General features: G+C 39.9%; 1 protein-coding gene across 1 annotated transcript in view; it reads left to right on the forward strand.

Annotated features, from left to right (window-relative positions):
- Nucleotides 1-25,992, forward strand: part of VWC2 (von Willebrand factor C domain containing 2) — a 333,726-nt gene extending 307,734 nt beyond the window's left edge. The window contains exons 5-6 of the mRNA XM_018558054.1: nt 24,009-24,016; nt 25,582-25,992. Of these exons, the coding sequence (XP_018413556.1) occupies nt 24,009-24,016; nt 25,582-25,733 (160 nt within the window). The 3' untranslated portion in view covers nt 25,734-25,992. The remainder of the gene's footprint in view (nt 1-24,008; nt 24,017-25,581) is intronic.
- Nucleotides 25,993-26,617: the final 625 nt, after the last annotated feature.

Genomic DNA, 26,617 nt, shown 5'->3' on the forward strand with positions numbered 1-26,617 from the left:
GTGCAAGGCTGTTTACTTTAAGGTCATTGCACATTAGCAGCACTAAAAAAGGAGAAGAAGAAACAAAATGCAATAGCATTCCTATAAAAAAGGATGCTGTTGTCCCATGAGAAAGAGAGGGAGGAAAATTGTGCATTAGCAGCACTCCAAAAGAAAATGGCTGCCACATGCCCTTGAGGAGGAGGAGTGTGGACCTTTTGCTGCTGACTTGCCTGATTGAGGTGCTGCTTCCACCGAGCTCTATGTTGCTGAAACACGTGTTTCCTCATGCAAGCATTACCAAAATGGCTGTTACTTTTACTGTGGTTATAAGCTGCAGACAGGGACTGCAAACCCCATTGGTACTATCAGCAGCAGATATGTTAAAAAAGGGCCACATTGCAGAGCTCTTTCAATTTTTTGCCTATTCAAGTGCTCAGGTACTGCTCTGACAATAGCCAATTTCTACCAAACACATACCAGCAGTCTATTGTTTTTGGAAATAATTTGCAATATGGGGGTGGAAGGGGGTTCCGGAATGTGGTGTTGTGGTTCTGAAGTGTTTTTTTTTTATATAGTACCAACAATTTATGTGGTGTGACCCTCAAAGTTCTATTAAAAGACTGTCTCCTCAGTGTACTGTATTTATACTATTTTTTTCATGCACTTTTTGACAATCCCTTGCCTATTAGCCTTTTAAATGACTAGAATTGATTATCAAGATTCACCCCCCTTAGTCTTTGATAGGGTTTGATTTGTAAGTTCAGTATTTTTGGAGTTTACGCACGATTCAATGAATCCCTTGTATACCAAACCCAAGCAAATGCACTCATTCCTATCTAGTTTGCTTGATGACAAGTGAAATTTGCAAACACTGTCAAGGTTATTCACAAAGCTTCCGAAAGCAGCCAAGTGAAGATCCCAGCTGAAGTGAAGTGAGCTGAACGCTTTTCGTCTATTCACTTCTTGTTTGTACCAGTGACATGCAGTACCTCTTGCTCGGGGTGAGGCGTTCCCCAGCACCGCCCCCCGCCAGATGAAGCCCCACCTCCTGCCTGCCGAAGCTCCACCCCCGCCGGACGAAGCCCCTCTCCCAACCCATCCCCAAGCTAGTGTAAAGGAGGAAGGGAGGAGAAAGGGAGGAGCCTCCCTGTCTCTCACTTGCTCCTCTCCGCTGAGGCTCCGTGACAGGTTACAGAGCGGGGAGGATTTTGCTGCTGTGTAACCTGTTAGATGCCGATCCGAATGGAGAAACATTCAGACATGAAGCTGACAGCTTTTTCCTTCAAAATTCTAGGTGAGGCTCTGCCTCACCTGCCTCCACTGGCCGCACGTCCCTGGTTTGTACGGCTGATTTCAGCTGTAAACCGGCTGAGCCGAAGTGCAGAAGGAGTTCGACTCTGCCGATTCAACATCCGGAATGGCTGAGCCAAAGCCCCGGCAGCTAACTCGCTGCCGTTTGCCCCTATTCTCATTAGAGGCCAAATGGCAGTAAGTGAATAGCCGAATGCCTCCAAGATACCGAGGAGAATAGAAAGAGTAAAAATGTAAGAAAATAGGAAAAGTTAAAATAAATTAAAATAGTTTAAAGAAAAGAAAAAAAGTACAAATAATAAAAAAAATGCCAGCAAAGATGCCGTCTAAAGAAAGACAGTGACAGCTAGCTCCACCCAACTGTTTTCTAGCAGGTCCCGGGCCAATGAATAACAACTAGGCAGAGCTGACCGTTTTGTCACAGTGTTTCCTGTTTTTCAGCTGGGCAGGCAGTTGTACATAATTACATATAGTATGTTAAAAGCGGCACAGCCTGACCTAGTCACATAGACCAAGGCCCATTCACACAGTGCTATAGGCTGTGACTGGGGATTCTTGCAGCAAGAATCTATGTGTACCAGTTTTTTGCTAAATGTTTCAACATAGAAAAATTTAGCAGTATGTTTCTATGCTGAAACAAAGTTGCAGGCTTCTGATGGTTCTGGGTTATCCACTAATGAGTCGAAGCTTCCATGCGTAGCTTAGGCTGATCCATCGGCTCACTTAGGCCGCCGGAGCCAAGTCGAACTGAAGGGCTGCAGTATGGGCTATTCCCTATAGCCCTACAGCAGCCGAGCCAGACCTATATACTTGGGCTTGGATGAGCCGTAGTGATCCTCAAAGCGTGGAGAAAGGTCAACCAAAGGGCCGACCGTTCTTCATATAAATGACAGATGGGTCGAGCCAGCTGTGATCTCATGACTCGCTCCGCCCAGTTGTAATGATAGATCAGCATTAAACAATAACAACTGGGTGGAGCCAACTGTGACATCATGTTATTTATTACCTTAGACCTGCTAGAAGACTCTGGTAGATGCCGGCCAATAGGAAACAGTTGGGCGGAGTGAGCGGTGGTGTCACCCCTCGCTCCTCCTAATTGTTTATATTTTGCTGGCATCTGTCAGAATCGACATTTTGTGGCAGGAGTTTTTTGTGTGCGGTCAGGTCAGCGTACATCGTTTTTTTCCCTATTTATTATTTTTATTTAGCTGAGGCATCGTCGTCATGGACAACACGGGATGTCGTGATTGACGCTGGAGGATCAATTTTTGGGTTCTTTTAAATAAAAGACTTGTCAACTGCCGCCTTTTTTATACTTTTAATTTAACCCTTTAGTGAATTGGTAGCGGTATAAGTACCCCTTACTCATTCCCAAGGGGGGGCACATCTGAGTGCCCCTTTATTAAATGGATACCCCAATGTGAATAAGCCCCCCTGCCCGCACCCCCACAACCAACGCCCCAGGGCTTGTGGGGAAAAGGCCCTTGTACCCATTGGCACCGGGACAATGTGCTTTTCCAGGGGCCACCCACACATTTTTTTTAATTTTAATTGGGGTCCCTCCTAAAATTCCTACCAGACCTAAAGAGTTTGGTGTGAATTTTGGGGGAAACCCTATGCTTTTTTCCCCGCTTTTTTGTTAAAATGGGGTCCCTCCTAGCTTTCCTACCAGACCTAAAGGGTCTAGTATGCTTTGGGAGGGGGACCCCACGCTATTTTTTTTAACTTTTCTTTACAATGTCTTTTAAAACATTATTTATTAGCATTTATTTTTCATTTATTTATGGGTTTTTATGATTAGAATATTTTTTTACTTTTTTTACGTGTATTTGGAGGTAGCGAGCAGAATAGGCGAGCCGAATGCTGGCACATTGCTCAGTAGTCTTTCAGAAGCATGCATTTTACTCAGCCATGGAAACTGAACTCTGCCATGTACTCCAACTAATATTTATAATTATGAATTACAAAGTTGTCAATAATCTGAAGTGTTTAGGACTATATTCAGCACTGAATGTTAATGACACCACAGCCAAAGGTTGCCTGATTGCGGCACACAGTGAACTAAGTCGTTGCCTTGATTACATGAATAAGAATAAACTTCTTCATTAACTGCAGGACATCCATGACTGTGTCATAGTTATGCCACATGGGATTACACTTTATGAAGGGAAAAAGAAAAAGTGTTTATAATTTTCAAAAACATTAACAGAAAAGTTCAAAAAAGACTTTGTTCCTAGTTTTGTCAAAGTACTATAGTTGCAATATAAATGTAAGAACATCATTAAGTTAAACGTATGCCTAATAAAGTTCAAATATTATATTTGACCATGCTACCCCAAAAAATGTATATCTTCTTCATTATCGAAATTTATCAAAACTGGAGCAGCTGTGCATGGCAACCAATCAGCTTCCCTCTTTCATTTTCAAATCCTAACTGAAGAAATTGAAGAGAGAAGCTGATTGGTTGCCATGCACAGCTGCTCCAGATTTTGTCTGCTCCAGTTTTGATAAATTCCTTCCTCAGTATATGCTGTCCAAGCAAACAAAAAATGTAAGAAATAACTTTCTGTAAATCTTAAAGCCAAAATCCAGTTTGCCCACCACCTCTATGTGCGCATTACTGCAATGAAAGTTACGTGCTGTATCGCGCTGTAATACCATTAATTATTTTATGGCACCCCAAGACACTTGGGCAATGATTTTGTGCATTAATTTGGATGGGCTATCTTAACTTGATATACTGTGGGTAATGCGCTAGGATGCCACAGTGTGATTGTGCCCTTTCTGACTACTGGAAAAATGTTGGATCTCCCATCAACTTCTGATTAGTGACAGTACTCTTCAGGACAAATAAAAAGAGTTGATTTCTCCAGAAGGGACACACTTTCGCTCTATCCAAAATTAAAAAAAGAAACAAAATGGCTAAATACATAATTTAAGGGGTATATAACTTCACAATGTTTTGAGATAGCCATGCAATTCTTCCTTCCCTTTAACTTTTCTCCAGCAATTTGTCACTCTTGTATGTTGCATTTCCCTTCTTTCCTCTCCCCCCCTATCCCCTTATTAAGGAAGTAAGAAAAGCATCAATGAATGTCTTAACTGTGAATGATGTGAACAGCATTAGCAAGCTGCTGGAGAGAATTGAAGAGGAGATGCATAATGAGACTTTGGAGCCAGAGTCCATGCATGCATATTATATAGTACAGAACATCAACCATTCACAGCAATAACTGCATTTAGTAATTAGCCAGTTAACCTGTCAGTATACCATCTGGAAAAACATTGAGCACCTAGAAGAAAACATCAGGCTGTAGTCCTCAGAGGGAATGTGCTTTAGTAGTTTTGCATACATTGTTTTTATCTATTTAGCCAGGAAAATAGAATTGAAATAAAAAAATTAGGCAGGTAAATATGAAAAATTGCATATTTAGATGATGTGTTCTCTTGTTTTAGCCAGCAGGTGGAGCTCTAGACTCGTTTCCACATGTTTTCTCTGTTTGTTGGTTGTTTTTGCAACGCTTAGTTGCTCAATCTAAAATTTTATTATGCAAGCGAATAAATAATGCACTTTGCGCTTAGCCTCAGTCTCTCACCAAGCAGCAAGCACTATTCCTAGTGTAAAAAACAGAATTATATCAATATTATCAATGTAATGTGCCACACTCTCAGATTCCCTGGGGGACAGGAATCAATGAAGAGAAAACTTTTTAAAAATATGGTTTTTAAAGGAGCAGGGATTTTAACATCACTTAAAGGGTAACAATAACAATGAAAAATTCCTTTAAATATCATGTCTGGGGGGTCCCCTTAACCTGCCTGTAAAGTGGCGGATCTGTAGGATGTATAGAACCTGCCACAGAAAAACTGACATTTATAAAGAAAAAAAAATGACATATAAAATGTGCAGTTCCCCCCTACCAAACAATACCAGACCCTTTAGGTCTGATAGGAATGTTCGGAGGGACCACATTTTTTTTCTTTTAAAGGGTGGGGTTCTCTCTTAAAGTCATACCAGACCCTTAAGGTCTGGAAGGAATTTTAAGGAGGAACCTCATCCCCAAAAATGGAGGGAAAAAACGTAGGGTCCCCCCCCAAAATTTCATACCAGACCCTTGATCTGAGCACAGGCCTTGCAGAGCCGGAAAGGGGGGGATGAGCTAGCGGCCCCCCTTCCCTGCCATAACAGGCCACATGCCCTCGGCACTCGGAGGGTGCTTTTCCAGGGTCGCCCCTGAAAAAGCATCTTTTCCCTGTGCCGATGGGGACAAGGGCCTCTTCCGCACAAGCCCTGGGGCATTGGTTGTGGAGTGCGGGCAGGGGGCTTATTCACATCAGGGTACCCCTTTAATAAAGGGGCACCCAGATGCCACCACCCCTTGTGAATGAGTAAGGGGTACTTGTACCCCTACCCATTCACTGAAGGGTTAAATAAAATTGTAAATAAAGAGTCCAGACTTTTGAAATCCTTTATTAAAGAAAAACAAACATAAGACTTGTTTTTGACAAGTATTTTATGTAAAAAAACTAAAATTGATCCACCGATGTAATCCATGGTCAATTACAATGTCCAGCATTTTCCACGACTCGCCGAAATAAAAAATAAAACAATAAAATAGAAATAATTTAAAAAAAACAGATGACTGCCGTCCTGTCGCTGCAAGGAACACCCTCCGCAGAATGGCATTTTGCCGGTAACATATAAACATTTGGGCTTAGCTGGCAGTGACAGCTAGCTCCGCCCAACTGTTTACAGTTGTAACATGGTGAGCCATGATTGGGCAAAGTGATGATGGGCTCTCACTGTTCTCTGTGCCATGATTGGGCAAAGTCTTGCACCTGACCTGTGATCAGGTGCAAGGCTTTAGCCAATCAGGGCTCAAAAGACACAGTGTTTTGTGGGGGGTGCTCGGTGAGCTGTTCGTCGAACACACAAACTGCCGATGTTCGAGTCTTACTCACATTCGGCTCGAGCATCGAGCCTAACCCTTCCTTGCGTTGTGGCAGTACTAGGCAGTGCAACCCAGAGCTGGTGGTGTGAACAAACCCTAAGAGATCTGAACAAGGAGTCTCAGTATTAAGGTGTCCATACACCTTGCGATAATTGTACGAAAAGCGCGGGAAATCCCGCAATCGTACGATTATCGCAAGGTGTGTGGAAGGCATGCAACCTCTGCTACTGTAAGGTTGCACGACTTTTATCTTAAGAACATGTTTGAAACCCCGCCGAGAATCATACGATTGTCGGCGGGTGTGTGGCATGTTCATAAGATAAATGCTGCACGGGCCGGGGTGCGCAAGCGCACACTGCCCTTCAGCATTGCGGTCATCGGAAGCTCGCCCCACTGATCATCGCAAGTGCGATCTGCCTGTCCAAGTACATTTTTTTAAATTACCTTACAACCATCGCAAGACAAAAGTCTTGCGATGGTTGTAAGGTGTGTGCCCAGCATTAGACAATAGTTTTTCATTTAACTATACAATCCTGCTTCTAGAACTAACTCACTGGGCATTTTGTAAAAGCAGCTCGGAGTAGGTGCGTGTTTTAGGTAAAGGGAAAAGAGTTAGCACATACTATTTTTTCTATAGTGGGGATTTGTAATCATTGCTGCACTATAGGAGGGTACATTCTGATTTCAAACATTCTACAGAGGAGAAGATGGTAGAAGTGTCAGATGGAGCTTGGATTGAAGGATGGATCTGTCACTCCTGGAGGGGGGCATTATGTAACGTAAGAAGGCCATAATGCACAAGTGTGATGTGCATAATTGCACACTATGGTGAGAGCTCACTTCCACACTGCAGAATTTAGTTCTGCTGCAAATCTGTTAATGGGGGCTAGGCAAAGAGGATAGCTGTACTTTCTGTGAACATACATACTTTACAAATAAGCTGTTAACACTGTTTGTCAATTTTCATACAAATTGTATCAAAATAATGTTTCAATATTTCATTTAGGCTAAAGAATAACTCTGGGGGGAACAAAATGTGTGGTTAACCCCCACTCTGCAAAGGGTAAAGTGCTCATTTGTGTCTAGGTTAAAAAAAGTTATACTCACCCAAACCTTAGATACAGCCAGTTGTGACACCACTCCCTCCAGCCTGTCTCCTCCTCCACTGCAGTGATGGTAAGGCTTGGTGTCTTTACATCCTTTACACTTAGATCATTAGAAAGCTGCAGCAGAGGGGAGAGAGGTTCCAGGCACCAGCCTAAGAGCCAACCGGCTCAGAGGGTCAGGCAAGGATAACTTTTTTTTTACCTAGACTCTAGCGTGCACCTAACCCTTGAAGTGTGGGGGCAGCCCCACTGCACGGGTTAAGAATTTTACTCCCCAGTGTTCTGCTTTAAGCTTAAACTTGAACATATCATAAATACAGAATCGCTGGTAAATGAATTAGCCGAGAATCAAGCTCACTGTAATCAGAGAGCACATATACATTTGTTGACATAGTGGAGTTGCTTGAAATTTACTGGCAAATCACATTGTCATGATCACTTTCTGTTTCTTGTGCAATGCAAAGTAATTTGTTACATTGGGAACAAAGAAACAGGACAGTAGAAGTATTTTATGCATAGTTATAATTCTACATTAAACATAAATGTAACGTTCAGTTTTTACAAAGCACAAGAGAGGTTGCTAATATTATTCATGGAAATATTACATGAAATAGGCCTAATTTACTAAGAGCCTGTTCACACGACGTCCGTTTTCTGTGCTGACCTGATCCGTATGCTCCAGCACTAAAAATGCATCCCAATGTATCCCTATGTGTTTTATGGGCTATAGTTCTCACGTGCACAGTCCGTTCAGGTTACGACAGAAAAAATACTGCATGTCACATTTTGTCCGGTCAGGAAATGGTTGGGAAATGCAAAACGCAACAGGAACGCGTCTAAAACGTGTCAAAAACGCACTGGACTGCAGCTAACATACTGACAGCCCCACTCCAGCAAAAAACTTGAACGCATCAAAAACTCGTCAAAAACACATAGCACCGCGTCTGCACATCCGCACCTGATCCACACCTGATCAGGACCTGAAAATCACGTGAACAGGCCCTAAATCACATGAGCAAATGCAGGAACAAATTATGGTACTCTTGCATTGCAGGCTCACATGTGCATGTAGATGTGAATGTGAATAGTCATTGTGATACCAGAAACTACAGAAACTTGCTTATTAAATACTGATGTTCAAAACATATGGGGAAGTTCTGGTTTGCCATATATGTTGAACATCCAAATATTGCAGTTTTCTTTGCCTTTTGTTTCAGTACGATACAATACTTAAACACATCTTCAAGGTACATTGGGAATCTAAACAAAAAACATATGCAACTAGCTCACTAAAGAATGAAATTTGCATTGTTTTAAAAAACCCTAAAATACTATTTGCTGTCATGGAAAAATAAATGCAGTGTACTGTATGTATGAGAATTTATTGTTGGAATATCTTTTCCATATACCAGTGTTTTGAGTAGCATACACTAGCAAATGTTTGGACTGCACAGGTGCACATTACCATACCAACTCCCTTCACTCCCAATGTAAACAAAAAACATTTGCAACCAGCTCACTAAGGAATGAAATCCGCATTATTTTAAAAAACCCTAAAATACTATTTGCTGTCATGGAAAAATAAATGCAGTGTACTGTATGTATGAGAATTTATTGTTGGAATATCTTTTCCATATACCAGTGTTTTGAGTAGCATACACTAGCAAATGTTTGGACTGCACAGGTGCACATTACCATACCAACTCCCTTCACTCCCAATGTAAACAAAAAACATTTGCAACCAGCTCACTAAGGAATGAAATCCGCATTATTTAAAAAAAACTAAAATACTATTTGCTCTCATTGAAAAATAAATGCAGTGTATGTATGAGAATGTATTATTGGAATCTCTTTTCCATATACCAGTGTTTTGTAGCATACACTAGCAAATGTTTGGACTGCACAGCTGCACATTACAATACCAACTCCCTTCACCTATAATTCACTGATTTTTTTACAAATTAGGATCTACACAGTCTTTTTTTTAATGATAGTCACATTTTATGATAGGCAAGCCATGGGTTAGCGATCATATTTCATAGCAAATCACACTATATTAGTACATCTAACATATGGTCACTGTAGCTTGTCCATACATGTCCACATGCATTGTAAATTCTGCAGGGATGTGGTTAGCTTGTCCAAGCAAAATCAATTTACTAAATTAGGCCAAAGGAGTCATAATAACTGTGTTAATTTGTACATGGCTATTAGAATTAAAAAGCAAAAGTAAACAACTTTTAATCTTGTTAAATTTCTTCTTAAAGACAATAATAAAAAAGAAAGTACAAGCAAAATACTGAGAAAAAAAAGCTGTTAATAGTTGTGGAAATGTGATGTTAATGTCATATGCATGAAATTCATGAATATGTAAATTAATGCACACACTATTTTTATCATTAGATAATTACCATGTGCGATAATTTAAACCACCTGTACCTTTTACCATATTCATGTTAGAAATGTGCATAGTGAATTAAATACTGACAAAGTGTGTATATATAAAAATAACTTTCAAGTAGGGATGAGCAAATGTGGTTGAGTTTGGTTCACGGGTTGTTTCTCGAACCCATGATAAAGTCTGAACATTGCAAACTTAAATCTGAATTCCACGGAAGTCTTTTGGTGGTGGCAAATCCTAAAAGTCAATTCTGGCCATTTTTAAGGCAAGGAATTATCAGCACCCCAATCTGATTAATTATAACTTGATACAAATATAGAACAAATTATGGCAATTGTACTTAAAAAAAAAGATTAAACTCACCCATGTAAAAATTAGCCAGTAGCAAAACAGTTTCATATTGTGAAGTAGCTTGTGAGCTTCTTTTTTTTTTTTAAGCTGAGTTAAAACCTAAAGAAAATGTCAAAACAGAGTGCACAGAAGCACTTTAAAACAACATCCCCCAAATGCCCTCCTATCCTCATATAACCAATTTTAACCAGATATTTCAGGTATGTGGTTTGGAAGAAATTGGCTAGTTTCATGACAGTACGCGGGCACTTGACTAGGCAAGTTGAAACAGCACTGCAGGGTGGGCCTTTTTTTTACTGTATCTTCTGCCAAAAGCACTGTTGTGGTCTACAGCATCTGTCGGCAGCATATCAGCTGTTGTAGAAGTACCAGCCTTTGGGTACTGTATACATGAGGAAACACATGACTATGTACCTCAAGCAGGGAAGAGGGCCAGCACGGGGCTAACTGCAAGCTTGGACCTAATCCTACAAATTCTCACAGCATCCTTGATCAGGCAGGTTTCTCTTCTGCTGATAAGTATATAGCTGCTTCAATTTCAGCTGATTAAGTCGATCCGATTCTGCCAGCATATGGCCTGTACTGCACCACAGTGGCAGGTACCCAGCCGCCATTTTTTTGCCCAGAAGGCTGTGCCTGTTCTTCCTCCACCAGCATGTACAAGGTAATATATTTGTATTGCTAGACCACACACTCAGCATTAGGATCCAGTGAGCACAGACAGGAATGTTCTAACTTCATGGCTCACTAGGCAAATTTGAGGGCAGCTGGGTAAGGATGCAGTATGGGGCAAACCACTGGAGATGGTGACAGTGTAGTCATCTCTCCTCACTTTTCCTCAATAACCTTAACCAGTGACTCCTCAGAACCACCAGTCCCATCCCCCCCAAGCACCCAAGATCATATGCAATGGCCCAGACAAAAAGCTTCCAAACTCTTAGCAACTGACATGCCTGCAGGACAGAAGCCACACTAATTCAGAAATTCTGGCATCTTCAGAGGTAGGCAGAGACCAGATCTTGGCTCAGACCAGATCGCCTGTGTTGTTGGGGTGGTGGTTCAGACAGATGCTACAGGGTGTACTGTTATTGCAGATGATACAGTATAAGGACAATAGGTCCCACAGGAAAGCTGCTGTCAGGTTTGTTTGTCTCCAGCTACCAACTACAAAGCATCCCCTTATTTAGATAAGCAACAAGGTTGGCCAGCCTAGCAATGATGCATACTGTGATAGAAAGAAAGGAATGGTTATAAATGGGAGGTATGTAAGACCAAGCCTTTTAGGCCTTGTTCACACCAAATGCAGAGCAGATCTGCATGAGTTTCTGCACACTCAGTGCAGTGGGTTGTGCCGCATTTTTGCCGTGTTTTCTATGCATTCCAGGCCGTTTTTGGTAAAAAATTAAATATTTTTTTTAGTTTAAAATGGGCTTTCAGTGCGTTCCAGGGCATTTGCATGCATTTTTGATGCGTTTGCATGCATTCCAGAGCAGGTAAAATAGGGCCTGCAGCAGTTTTTTTACCTGCTCTGGAACTACTCTGGAATGGAACGCTGCGATGTGAACTGGAGCTAAAAATACCATTGGAATACATTGGCCGCAGTTTTGCTCCAGTCTGTAACTGCTCTGCTCTGCTCCTAGAACACGCTTGGTGTGAACAAGGCCTTAGATTGCATCCCTCTGTTTTTTTTTTTAAACCCCGGGTAAGCATTAATGATTTAGTTGTGCCATTTATAAATTGTGTTCTGGGTCCCTGGGGTTGGGATAATGGAGAGAAGGGTGGGCCATTATCCCATCAGCTCAGTAAGCTGTCCAGTCCAGGTTTTGTCGCTGCAGCTTGGTACTCACAGGTGTAGCCCATTATTGTGGCTGTGAGTGTTTAAAAGGAAGCCTGTCTTTATGTGTGAGAGACTGTTACCCAGCTAGGTGAGCTGGAGGATTGAAGGCTGCATAGATCTGTTTGTTGCTGAGAAGGACATTATCTTAGAAACCCCATTGGAGTACAGAAAAGTACTGGCTAATGTTATGAACAATCGTGTTTTACTGCAAAGAGAGGACTGTATTTCATGACCTGCAGAAATACTTGTTTGCTGTGTGCCGTGGAAAATAAAGCTTTTGAAAAGTTAAGTGGACTGTTTGGTGCTGTATTTGCCCTAGAAGACTGTGGTTAAGAACGGTTCCTGATGCAATACCTTGACCTAAGATAAGCCTTTCAAACAGTTACACATTTGTACTTTACCCTACAGGAGTCTGGGAAGTTAATTTATTAAAGATATGCACCCAAGGGATTGGGTTTTGATAACAAAGGGCCACTAAAAAGCCTATCTGATCCCCAGAGGGAATTTGATTAGATTACTCCATCAATCCAGAACACTCTATGTAAGTCTGTGGAAGTCACACCTAAAACAGTGCAGACTTTGGAGGAAAAGGGAGTCTTTTTAACACCAAAATGAGGCCCCTGCATGCAATTTCATTAGTAATTATTAAGGTATATTTACACACTTATATCTGTTTGCCCTATGCCTTGTACAGTATATCCCATGGTTTGTGTATTTGATAATCTGTCACTGCATGCCTCATTATTTTGTGACAGAAAAGATAAATAAGTAGATTGCTGGTTTAATATATGTGGGTCTTTTTGCTATACACCAATAAATTTGTGTGATCAAATTCAAGTGCTTGAATCCTCATAACCACATTAAATACCTGTGAGTGTGAAGGCTTATACAGCAAAGCATATCTCAAGATATTAGTTTGGGTTACACATGAAAAAATAAAGTGTATTATTTCAGAGACAATAGCCATAAATATTGTACTGACAGGCATAGTATGTAAGTAACTCTGTAAGCAACTATGTAAGCAGACAGGTTTATAATCAAAAAGTGATAATTAGAGTTGTTTATTTCACATAAAACAACAAGAAATATTGCACTAGCTCTATGCACAGTATGCAAGCAGCTTTTACTAGTCCACACCTTTACAGGGAGACAGCAGGCCTGTTAGACCTCTGACGTCTCATTAAATTGGACCTGTCACTATGATTTTTTTGCCTAGTGATAATACTTAAAGTGCCCCCAAATGCAATAAATAAATACAAATACCCCCACTACTCTTTGTTGTGGCATGCTACATTGCAGGTGCTTAGCCTTTGTGAGTTATGGGTGCTACATTAAACAATGGCATTGCAACTTCCTGCACTGCAGATTAATTACCAGAATATATAGGGGTAAAACCAGCTTTAAGGTGTTTAGCTAAACCCCGTACCACCGTTTCTTGCCAGCCTTTCAAGGGGCCCTATTTTATTGGTATGTAATACACTTTGAGTGTATGTGTTTCAACTGTGCTCTTCTTGAGTTCATCCTGAACCTCATTCTTTTAACTCCTAAAGCTTTTTTTTAACCTTTTTTTGTTAACCTAAAGCAAACGTATTATAGACAAGAACATGATGCTATCACATTAATAATGTTGTTAATATATTTTTTAAACTATAATATACAGCACCCAAAACTTTCTAATGCAAACTCTATGTCTGACTATTGATACATCATGTTTCATAACATGGCCATTTATATGTGCAAAGGCCAGCAGTATTCGATCTTTGGTCTATTAGTAACAAACAGTATGATTCTAAAACAAACAGGAAGATAAATAAATGGTTTTAAGAATAGAAAATTCAGGGTTAGTTCTTTAGCTTGTCTTCCTTGTGGTTCAACAGCTATGAATGATTCAGGGGTCTATTCACAAAGCTGCCAAAGGCAGCCGTGTGAATAACCAACCCGCTGTTCGGCTATTCACTTCAGGCATGTATGGCTGAAATCAGCCGTACATCGGTTTGCTGGGTTCGGTCGGCTGAAGGTGTGCAACCGACCCGAAGTGCAGAAGGAGTTCGGCTCAGCTGATCCAACATCTGGATTTGCGGAGCCGAAGCTCCGGCAGGCTACTCGCTGCTGTTCGGCCTATTCTCATAGAGGCCGAACAGCGCTGAGCGGCATTCGGCTAGGCTATTCTGCTCGGTACCTCTGTTGTACCGAGCAGAATAGAAAAACAGTTTAAAAAAGTAGAAAAAAATAGAAAATGATTGGGCTGCCACTGCTAGCTCCGCCCAACTGTTTTCTATTGGCTGGGACCAGCTGTCATTAAAATGAGAGCTTGTCGGAGCCGGCGGTGGTATCAAAGCCGGCTCTGCTGAGTTCTCATGGTACTGACAGTTCAGCCTCCCCTGGTTACCAAGTAACCAAGGGAGGCTGAACTGTCAATACCATGAGAGCTCAGCAGAGTCGGCTTTCATATCACCTCTCGCTCTGCTAAGCTCTTATTGAAATAAGCTCCCCCCTGAAATGATGGCAGATAGCAGAGAAAGCAATAGCTCCTTTGCTATCTGCAAGTTTTTTTTTTTTTAGTATTCTGACAGCTGCTGCCGTCAGAATAAAAAAAAAAGAAAAAATCAGCAAATGAATGCATAGCTAGATTCCTATTGGCTATTTCAATTTGTTCAATTTGCAATGTTCAATAGCAAGCTGGCTATTGCACCCGCCCTCTGCTGCTGTCAATCACTAGAAGAGGATCTGATGGAGAACTTCAGGTCAGAATCTTAAACAAATGAGAAAACATTCTATACACAAATAGAGTTTGACTTTCTGGCTGAAATGACAAAAAATATTTCTGTGGCAGTTTTAGACATGCAGTTACAACCTTCAGTGTCTCCCTCGTTGCACTTGAAATCGTTTACACAGGCTGTCAACTTAAGGGAGTCTTTAACTGACAGGTACACTGTAAGTAAACTTGTCAATGTGTGTTAATGTTTCATAAGATTTGCTGTTCTATGTGGTTTGTAAAAATTATGTACATGAGTGCAGTCATTGCTTCATATAAATGCAGGAAATTCCTCTTGCTCAGTAGTGTTGCACCTTTATTGTACACTAATGCTCCTCTTTCACTAAAAATAAAATCTACATTCCTTGATATTCCTATAGTCTGCATAGAAATAATACACTAATTTGCTTAAAATCAAAGTCATGAAAATATGAAATAGTAATATTAATGTGAATGTAACGCCATGTGTTGCTCTCATGAAAATGTTACAACTACAATGAAAGTTTGCAAACACTGAAAATAAACTGAAATATCATCTCTCATACCTAGAATTTGAGATGAAAATTGTTGGAAAACATTTTGCAACCTTTTGAGTTCGCAAAAATTGAATGGGCTGCCAAACACATTTTAAAAGGTGCATGTGCTGCTTTTTTTAACACAGTGCACTACAATAAATTGTAGTCCGTTATTGTGGGTTGTGTTGTCCTGTAACGCATGTCTGTTGGCAAGGTGCCTTGAGGTGCTAATCAGAATAAACTGCACTGCATTGCACCAATGTGCGTAATGCATGTTTGCACTCATGTTATCGCAGCACAATGGTGTGAATTGAGCCTTAGATCACTTAGTAAAACATGATTACACAAGATAATATATCGGAATATGTTCTCCAGTAGAAATTTAAGATTAACTTTCAGATGGGTAAAGGATTTCAACTGAGAAAACAAATTAAGTGGGTTTTAAATGGGGAAAGAACTTAAAACAAGACCTTGCAGTAAAATACTTACACTGCCCAAGCCTCCTCCTCTTTCACAAATCACCCACTATAAGTACGTGTAAAATGTAAAAAAAAAAGTTAGGGATTATATCTACTAGGCAAGGCAATGATAACGTCAAATTCTTTCCAGCTGGATCCTGGGCAGAGCAGCTGAAACCTCAGAATAAAGGTGGCCATACACTTTACAACCATTGCAAGACCTTAGTCTTGCGATGGTTGTAAAGTAATTTAAAAAACGTACGATCTGCCCATCTTGGACAGGCAGATCGTACTTGCGATCATCGCAAGCCCGCCCCCCTCAGGGGGGACCGCAATGCTGAACTGGCAGTGTGCGCGTGCGCACACCGGCCCATTCGGCATTTGTCTCCCGAGAATCTTGCAGTGTATGGGCACCTTTAGATGCATTTGCAATGGTCTGGACTGCCTTCTGATGAGATTTCACCTCTTTGGGAATGTTCCCAAAGGGATGGTACATTTAAAGGTACATTTTATACCCATTAACAGTATGTGATTTGTAAAGAGAAAGTTGTCTTTAGAACAGAAACAACAGCTGGCAATACAGAGAGCAAATCAAGAACTGGCCAAAATTCAGTCCGTAGGTAGTCCTGTTGGCATCCTCCCACCCAACATCCTTCGATCTGAAAATTGAAGGAGCTGGGTGAAAAATTCTCAGCCAAACAGCAACTGCAATTAATTAGCTGCAGTCACTGTTTGGGTTCAGATTTGTTCATCCATGATGTTTAGCATAGATTGAGGGATCCATTAGATTCTTTTCATTCAGCCTGCAGGCTGAATGAAAAAAATCTACTAGTGTATGACCAGCGTAGGGTCTAATTAACCCACGGAAAACCTGAAAGCGGTTCTAACCTTTTCCCATTCTCTTCGAAAAGTGTATGTATAGATACACTTTAAAGTAAATTATTGCTGGGTCTTTTCAAAGACTTTTGTGAGGCTTCAACCCAACAATGAATTGGTAGGATTAACTACTTCAGGACTGCCGACCGTGAAAAAAGTCCGCCTGCTGAAGCACGTTATACCAAGAAGATAGCTGCTGCTGCAGCCGTGCTTTTGATACCATTTTAAACAGTTGACAATAGCTGTTGAGATACAAGCAATCCAGTGGCTGCAATACAGCCGCTGGATCACTTGTATGGTGCAGCAGAATGTGTGCCCCCCGTCCGCTAGCAGCTACCCCATGCTCTGCTGTCCCCCGTACAGGCCCTGGACCGGCATGGCAGGTCTCCTCTCACGATCAGAGAAAGATCTTAGATCCTGGATTCCTTCGATCACTGGACCCTAAATTGATGTGTATTACATCACTTTCGGTGTCACTGTTTACATTCTCTGGCTCCTGCAGCCAGCAGAAGAAGCTGGTGAAGCAGATTGTTGCCTCATCAGCTTCTTTGGGGTCCCTAGGTAACATTATGGGTCTGACAGACCCCTGATGTCTTCATAAAAAGGACCTGTCACATCATATTTGCTATTACGCAGGGGGCTTGTTAGTCCCCTATGTGATAGCAATAAAAAAGTGTAATTTATTTTTTTTTTAAATTAAAGTCACATATAAGAAAATGCAAACAAGTTTTTTAAAGTCCTCCGCCCCCACGCACACAAGCATACAAGCGCAAACACGTTTTGGGTGCATCTACGCGCAAATATGAAAATTGCGCCACATATGTTACAAATTGCCATGAACTTTGAAGTGAGAGCAAAAATTATAGGGCCATTAATCACTGTTAACACTAAACTGTTGAGCAATAAAAGCTTTTAAAATGCCGCCTATGGCAAATTTTGGGTATTGTAGTTTTTTGGTAGTTTCACGAACAAATGCAATTTTAAGGCTTGACATGTTTGGAATCTATTTACCCAGCGTGATCCCGTCTTTTATATTTTACCAAAACATTAGGTATTATATTCTATCTCTGTGCACTAACTTTCATTTTAATGTATTTATCCTAAAAATACTGGTTTGATAAACATTTGAGCAAATACTGTGCAACATAAATTGCAATTATCATTTTTTTATTCTACAGGGCCCTTTTCTTAGCCAAAAATTCGGACTTTATCATGTGTGTGCAAATATTAACAAATTGCTCCGGACAGCAAGTGGTTGTTGTAGCGATTTGTGACCATCTATATACCAAAAGATTGGAAATGTGATTTTACTAGGGAACAGCAATAAACCCATGCAGGTATCTTAATTCGCTCTACTCTATACATCTATACATCTATTTGGCTTCAGTTGCACTTTAATCCTGGGTACTATACAGATGCCAAATGTGTTTTATGATCATTAGCTAAGTGCTTGCAAATAAATATGGAATGTCAGGCCTGGAATCTCACTACTGTTATAAGGAGAGCCTTCACCCACCTTAGTGGCTATATGCCAGATGTGGTTACTTTGTAGACCTCTAGATTCTGAAAAAATAGAATTAAAAAAGTTTTCAGATTTTTTTTTTCTTTAGATGCCAGTGTTTATTCCTTAATTATTTTTACAGATATAGGCAAAACTAGATGTTCTGGAGCTAAGCTAGTCAAAAACAGGATAATGGATTTGCACTGTCTTTATCTTCAGTATTGCTTGATAAATGTAATTGAGGCTTTAGAGCATCTCAATAAATCTTTACTTGCATTTCCTCTGTGAATTAGCTACATAGGGTTTTGTAAAAAAAAAAACTTTCAAGACTCGTATATTCCTGTGGGGTATAAAAATGTCTAGTGAATAGAAGTAATCAGCTTCTTAAATGTGAAGGTGCAAGACATATAACGGGTGTAGGACGCTATGTCCTCTTTACATTATTCATAAAACTTACTGTAATTTGCTCTCTATAGCAGGTGGCCATTTTAATTACTCATTATTACTACTTTACGATTGACACTCTGGATTATTTCATGTAAATAATTAATATGACAAGTGAGATGCAGGTCAAATACTTTTCATACAAACTTTAATATATTTTTAATCCTTCAAAGTTTTTTTTAATAAAAGAGGTCAAACATATAAGCAACCTAACTAAACTAAATCTTAAATATTATAATAAAACTATATATTAATATATCTTGCCTTTTAAATGCAATTACAGTGAGGAAAATAATTATTTGATCCCCTGCAGATTTTGTAAGTTTGCCCACTTCCAAAGAAATTAAAGGTCTATAATTTTTGTCGTAGGTGTATTTTAAATGATAGAGACAGAATATCAACCAAAAATCCAGAAAAAACACATGATGCAAATGTTATAAATGACGTTGGAGTTCAGTGAGTAAAATAAGTATTTGATCCCCTACTAACCAACAATAATTCTGGCTCCCACAGACTGGCTATGTTGTACACAGATTAGTCCTGTCAATTTGAAAAGGTGCTCCTAACGACAACTTGTTATGTAAATAAAAGACACCTGTCCACAGAATCTCTTTCTTCCATTCAAACCTCACCACCATGGGCAAGACCAAAGAGCTGTCAAAGGACATTAGGGACAAGATTGTAGACCTGAACAAGGCTGGAATGGGCTACAAGACTGTCAGCAAGAAGCTTGGTGAGAAGGAAACAACTGTTGGAGCGATTATTCGCAAATGGAAGGAATACAAAATAACCATCAATTGCCCCAGGTCTGGAGCTCCATGCAAGATTTCAACTCATGGGGTAAGGATGATAATGAGAAAAGTGAGGGATCAGCCCAGAACTACACGTAGGAGCTTGTGAATGATCTCAAGGCAGTTGGGACCACAGTCACCAAACAAACCATTGGTAACACAATACACTGCCATGGATTGAGATCCTGTAGCGCCCACAAGGTCCCCCTCCTCAAGAAGGCACATGTACAGGCCCATCTGAAGTTTGCCAGTGAACATCTAAATGATTCAGAGAAGGATTGGGAGAAAGTGCTGCGGTCAGATGAGACCAAAATTGAGCTCTTTAGCATTAACTCGACTCGCTGTGTTTGGAGGAAGAAAAATGCTGACTATGACCCTAAGAAAGCCATCCCTACAGTCAAGCACGGAGGTGGAAACATTATGTTTTGTGGCTGTTTCTCTGCTAAAGGTACAGGCCGACTTTGCCACATTGAGGGGCCAGTGGATCGATGAAATAAGGACAGTGTGGCATTTCATTGATCCACTGGGCCCTTCGCCAGACTAAGCCCACATATACATCTTCTGGTAGTTGCTCTCCTGAGTTTTTGTTTTGATTTGTGGTTGTTAACAGACAGGGTCCTCTCCCTGTAGTGAGGAGCTTTGCACACCTGCATACAGCAGCCATCCGATTGAAGTGTGTCCACCCCAGTGGAGTGCACTTTATCTTTTGTCTTTTCTATTCCAAGCGACAGCCAAGAAACCTTAAGGATTTAGAGACGATCTGTAAATAAGAGTGGACCAAAATCCCTCCTGAGATGTGTGCCAACCTGGTAACCAACTACAAGAAGCGTCTTACCTATGTGCTTGCCAACAAGGGTTTCTCCACCAAGTACTAAGTCATGTTTTGCTTGGGGATCAAATACTTATTTTACTCACTGAACTGCAACCCAATTTTTTACATTTGTATCGGGGTTTTTTTCTGGATTTTTGGTTGATATTCTGTCTCTATCATTTAAAATACACATATGATAAAAATGATGGACCTTTCATTTCTTTGTAAGTGGGAAAGCCAGGGATCAAATCATGGGGTTAGGGATTTTCCCCATAGTTCTCTTTAGGGTAACGGCAGGACACAAATTAGCGTCCTCCCATACCTGATACCATTTTTCCAGACCAAGTGCAAGTACCAGTACTTGTCCAAGTATTCACAGATACCAATTCTGATACATTTTTGTTTAGTGCCTTTTGACAGTTTTTCTTAAACAATACGGACTAATGATTTTCAGTTCAGTGGTAGAGCTCCAGGGCCCAGTCGCAGCTGCAAACGCTGCAACCCTGGTAGTTCTCGTGAAAATGAAAAAAGTATCGACACGTGATGTGCCATGCCTTCTGTGCTGAGTGAGGCATCCCCCAGCCAGCCGAAGCTCCACCCCGTCCCACCGAAGCTCCGCCCCAAGCTGTGTGGGAAGGAGGAAGAGAGGAGGCAGGGAGGAGCCTCCCCGTCCCTCACTTGCTTGTCATTGGTGAGGCATCGAGATTGATGTCCTCACTGTTTTGTTTTGTTTTTTATTGGACAGCTTGGACCAATGGTGCTTTGCCATTGGTCCAAGCCATCCACAGAGCTCAAGCCTCTAACACAGAGTAGAGGCTGTGACAGCTCTTGCCTCACAAGTTAGGTTACACAAACAGTGGGGAAGCCCGCTGCTGTGTAGGCTAACTAGCTGTCAAAAGCCGGATGCTGTGTAACCTGTAACAAGCTGCTCTGAATGGAGAAAAAGCTGTCAGCTTCATACTAACATACATATATGGATATATATATATATAACATACATATATGGATATATATATCAAACATACCATCAGTGGGTAGAGAAAACTGTTAAAGTGTCTCATCAAGATCAAACATCAAATTGCCCCTGACAGAAATTGTAGTGAAGGAAAAATATACCTTTCCCTTGAAGGAGGAGAGATGAGAATCTAAGATGAGAGACTTGCTGGGAGGGAATGTTACTAAGAACTGTCTTAGCTTCTGCAGCAATATGATGTTTACTTGCAAGTTTATTTGACGAGTGAGCAGTTGCGTTGGTGTGTGATTACCTCCAAGTAATATATGCCCAACTCTGTATGTTTACATATAGAAATGGGTGGATAATCACTGTTTTACACAATATAGTAGACTGGTATCTGTCTTCCATGCAAATTAACCAAATAAAATCTAATTATCCAAGAAGGCTATACTGTTTGTGGACCAGTTTTACATGAGCTCGCACATACAGAAATTAGGGGGGTTTGAGGTGGTTAAGATTATTTTTAAGGTTTTTAAGGACTCCGAATAGCTCCTGTTTGTTTAAAAAAAAAAAACACAGAAAGTCTGAGTGAAAATCCCCCACCTCTGGAAATTTGACTTCCGACCAAAAAGAGCCCAACCATGCTGTATGAACTTAGTAAGAAAGTAGGTAGTCACGCACTGATGATGTCAGATCTCATCCAACTTTATTAGACACAGCAGCCCAGCCTAGGACCGCTCTTCTCTACCATATCACCCAATAGGACTTTATTCACAGAGATCTCTGTGGCTAAGCTTAAATTGGATGAAACGTTACAGAGGGGCGATCCTAGGTGGGGCTGCAGTGTGCTATATCTGGGTTCAAGAAAGATGGATGCGATATGATATAATTGGTGTGACTTCCTGCTTTCCTCCTGAGTGTTTTACATTTATGTTCTAAATCTTCTTTTGTTTGTTTTTGGGTGCAGTTTATTGTTTGTTGAGGCCTTTTAGAATATAGGTGTGAAAATGTATGAAAATAGCATCTTGAAAAATTGTAACAGTATACTATAGTTTTTTTTTGGAAAAAAAGGGGGGTTGCAGTCATAGTTGTTTGATGTTTCTAAACAAATAACATTAGAAAAACACTAAAAGCCAAAAAAGTGTACTGTCTCTTTAAATGGTTCAAGCTGCAATATAGGAAACAACAAAATACATTTTAAAAAGAGCCAAAAAACAAGGAAAAGGCCATTTAAAAAAGTAGGGTTTTATTGTCATCACAGTATGCATAATCACTAATTATGGTCACACATAATGTGATTAATTTTGGGTTTTTTTTAGTTGCACAAGACAAAATTACAGGATGATGCTGCTAATTTAATGCCGATGTTCAAAGACATTCCTTGCTCATCTCTTGTTATATATAAAAAACATTATTCTTTTATAACAATGGTTGTCAAGACCGATAACAATTAAATCACAAATGACAGTGTTTTGTGTCATGTACATTTGGTCTAGTAGAAGGAACATTTAAGCACCTCTAGGGAATTGAGGCCCACCAAGTGAACCTCTGACTTTAGTAAATCAGGAACGGTGCATGAACAGAAACTTCAGAAGCTTTCTCTTCTATGAGCCTGGAGCTTCTTTAGAAAGAAACAAGGGAAGACATAAAAAGTAAAATGAAAATCAGTTAACTGAGATTAATAAATTATTTGAAACTCATAACCATCCCTGGCTGCTGTAGTTCAATTAAGTCAAAATTAATTTTAAAAACATGATTATGCTTTTATCTATTTCAAGGTAATCTGTCAAAAAGAAATCAATAGCTCATTGATTCTTAGCAAAAGATTTAAACAGAAGGCAACAAATACATGGAAATTGTGTGGCTGATTATTCAACAAAAGGAGCATGAATTAAAAAATTAAACGTGATTTCTATATTGTTTCAGTCTACTCGCCCACAGTCTACACCACTATGTGATCTTACTTCATAATTAAAAGACTTACTTCAGATGTATTTACTTACCTATTTTTTCCTCTGGTGCCTATGGACCCTGTCTTGTCCAGTGTATGTAATAATGCAAGCTCTGATGCTGCACTAAGCTCTGCCTTTACTCTGTTCTCTAGGCTTGCAGATTTCTGCAGGTGAAAGAAGAGTAAAGAAAACAGTACTAAAATAATATTCTAGTCTGACGATGTTTAGGTAAAATAGGAGATCCATAGGCATACCTGTGGACAAGGAGCATAAGAATAACCATTGCAAGTTATACGATGTATAGAAACATAGAGAGTGGGGGGAGTACTGCCTAGTTGTATATTTATTGATCCAGCAATAGTATTTTGACAATAAGTTAGCACAGAATGTACTATGCACATTTTAGATACCTCTGTCAGATCGCTATGAAAGCAATTGGCACACTACAGAGTTATTGATTCCAAATTAAAGGATTGCATTCAAGGTGGAGGTTGGAGAACTAAACAGCTTTGCAATTATTTAAAGAAGAAAATAACTAAGTACTAGTAAGTATTTATTTAGTACTTAATATTAGCAAAAGCTGTCAACAAATATGAAAATATGTATGTCCTACAAATCCTTCTAATATTCTGGAGTCCACAGTGACCACAAAATTGTTAAATAAATTTTAAAAAACACTGTTTAGGGACTACAAAAGACTATAAACAGACTAGAAAAATATATATTGACTGATCTAATTGAAAAATAACATGAAAGCTAAAATCCCTCCATTCCCTCACAAAGTCAATTTTTTCCAACTTTACTTAGAAAAAATGTACCTGGGTACATTACCCAGGTTACTCAGGTACATTACCCACATAAAACAACATTTACCCTAGAAACGGTGCACTCGCGCACACCGGCCTGTGCAGCACTTATCTTACGAGCATGCCCCAAACCAGCCGAAAATCGTACGATTCTCGGCTGGTTTTCGAACATGTTCGTAAGACAAAAGTCGTGCGACCGCACAGTAGAAACGGTCGCACGTCTTCCACACACCTTGCGATTATGGTACGATAAACACAAGATGTGTGGGCACCTTAAAAAAAACAACAACCATACATATACAAGTCTGTCTATAGTGAGTCTATTCAAATAAACTCCCACATATCTCTTTCTCCCCTATAAGGAAAAAAAGATACATTGTATATTTCTCCTCAGTTGAAAATGTGAGTAAGAGAGTATAGGATAGAGTAATAGGGTGACCAAAGTAGTGGTGAGGGAACAGGGTCAAGGGGGCAAGTGGTGAGGTGGGTGTCAGAGAGAATATTTGTAACCTCCTCTGTGGTGACAGGGTGAAAAGAGGAAAGTAACAAGTGTGATGGTGGGTCTGGAACATTAATAGGGGAAGATGACTGGACAGTGGCGATTTGATCCTGAATTGTATCTATTTTGTTTTTTAAATGAATGGCAATGTCCTGGGCAGTGAGTGAGTTAGTGGGTGGTGGCAGTGGAGGACATAGTAGAGAGTAGGGATAGGCTCGATGTTCAAGCCGAATGTGGGTTTGACTTGAACATCACTAGTTTGTGTGTTCGCCGAACACACAAACTATCAGGGCGTTCGGCGGCCTATTTAACCGCCAAGCGCCCCATACGGCAATACGCTTTCTAAAGCCCTAATTGGCTATGGTCAGGTGCAAGACTTTGCCCAATCAGGGCACAGAGAACTGTGAGAGCCATGATTGGGCAAAGTCATGATGACTCTGCCCAATCATTGCTCACCGGTTACAACAGAGAACAGTAGGGCGGAGCTAGCTGGCATCTGTCAAAATGCCATTCTGCGGCGGGTGTTCGTTGCAGTCATCATCATCGTGGACAACGCTGGACGTCGTGATTGGCACTGGATTAGGTTGATGGATCAATTGTTTGGGCTTTTTTTTTTTTTAATAAAGGACTTGTCAAAAATCCTTTGATGTTTTTTTTCTAAATAAAGGATTTTTGATGAAAGTCTGGATTTTTATTTAAATTTATTTGAACACTTTAGTGAATGGGTAGGGTTATAAGTACTTATCAACAAACCAGGGGACATGCCATTTATCAGGGGTAGCCGCTGAATAACAGAACTCAGCCAGCTTCTATTTATAAACAAACTGAAGATCCTGGGTAACAACATTGACCAAATATGTTCATCGTATATGTGGGCTTGGACCAGCTCATTAGGCCAATGCACCACAATTTTTGCTTGGTGTATGGTCGTTTAATTGCTTAGCAATCTCGCCACCTATTGTACTTATGCTTTATTTGTAGTTGATTTACTTCCATATAATTCTTCTCTGGTTGTTTTATTATGTATTTTATTTTATGTAATACCTAGTTGCATGAAGAAAAATTATGACAGTTATAGATTCTATGTGCATGCCCATGCAATGACAATAGAGAATGTTTTATATTGTGCCAGTATTTACAGTTTAATTAAACTGATCATAAGCAAACTCCACATAATCAGTAATCAGCAATACTGTATACATTGTATGTAGGAAGAGTGTTTGATAAACAGCAAATGTTTTTAAATTTAAATGATATACTTTTGTGTCTTTACTATAGGACCAAACTGCTTTGCAGAGACTTCTGTAATCCCAGCAGGAAGAGAAATAAAGACAGATGATTGCACTATATGCCACTGTACCTATGAAGAAGGCACCTGGAGAATTGAACGACAAGCATTGTGCACTAGACATGAATGCAAACAGATATAATAAACTTTAAAAGAAAAGAATAACTCAGAGGCATCAATGGACTTATAGCAACGGACAATCTGAAAGGAACACGTGGGAAATTTACATGGAAGAAACTGTTCCTCCTACTGTATTTCTTTTTCATAAAATGTAATATATAATAATTTTGACAAAAATAAGATCTAGATTTCTGTCTGAAAAAAATGTGTATTTTTCACGGTAAATACTTAATTAACAATATTCTATGTATCTACACATCATTGCAGACCATGAAAATAAATGTTTTATACAGATAATTTGAGTTAAGATGATCCACAGTTATTGTGTCTTAAACCTATATCTTACTGAACCAAATATAAAGTAAAGGCATGTCAATCTTAAAACTGAACTTTAGACACGTAAAGAACACAATATGGTTGATTTACTAAAGGAGTAGAAGCTGTTAACTTTGCAAAGTGAATGTTGGTAAATAAGGTGTGTGCACTTCGAGTACCCAATCATGTGTTACAGAAATTAAGAACAACTGGATCTTTGCTGCGTCATGAACGGGTATTCAAATTGAACACAGCTTCACCTCATTTACTAACATTGACTTTGTAAAAAGAACATATTACTTTGCAAGGTAAACATTTAAAATTGCTAGATGAACAGCCTATACTCCATTACACTTAAATATGCTGTACATGGAACTTATATAAATACCTGAATCTGTCCTGCTATCAACTTCCTATTATCCCACACACATTATTAATCAAACTGGGTGAGGGAAGATCAACACTTTCAGACAATCTGAGCTTTATTCTTTTGTAGCATGTTGCCAGATAACAATTTGAACATGCTTACAGGAAAAATGATGAGTGAATCAGTAGTGTTCATTCTCTCTTTCATTGTCCTGTCATAGGCTG

Source organism: Nanorana parkeri, unplaced genomic scaffold (genome assembly GCF_000935625.1).
Source record: "Nanorana parkeri isolate BGI_ZX_2015 unplaced genomic scaffold, ASM93562v1 scaffold317, whole genome shotgun sequence".
Taxonomy (NCBI): Eukaryota; Metazoa; Chordata; class Amphibia; order Anura; family Dicroglossidae; genus Nanorana; species Nanorana parkeri.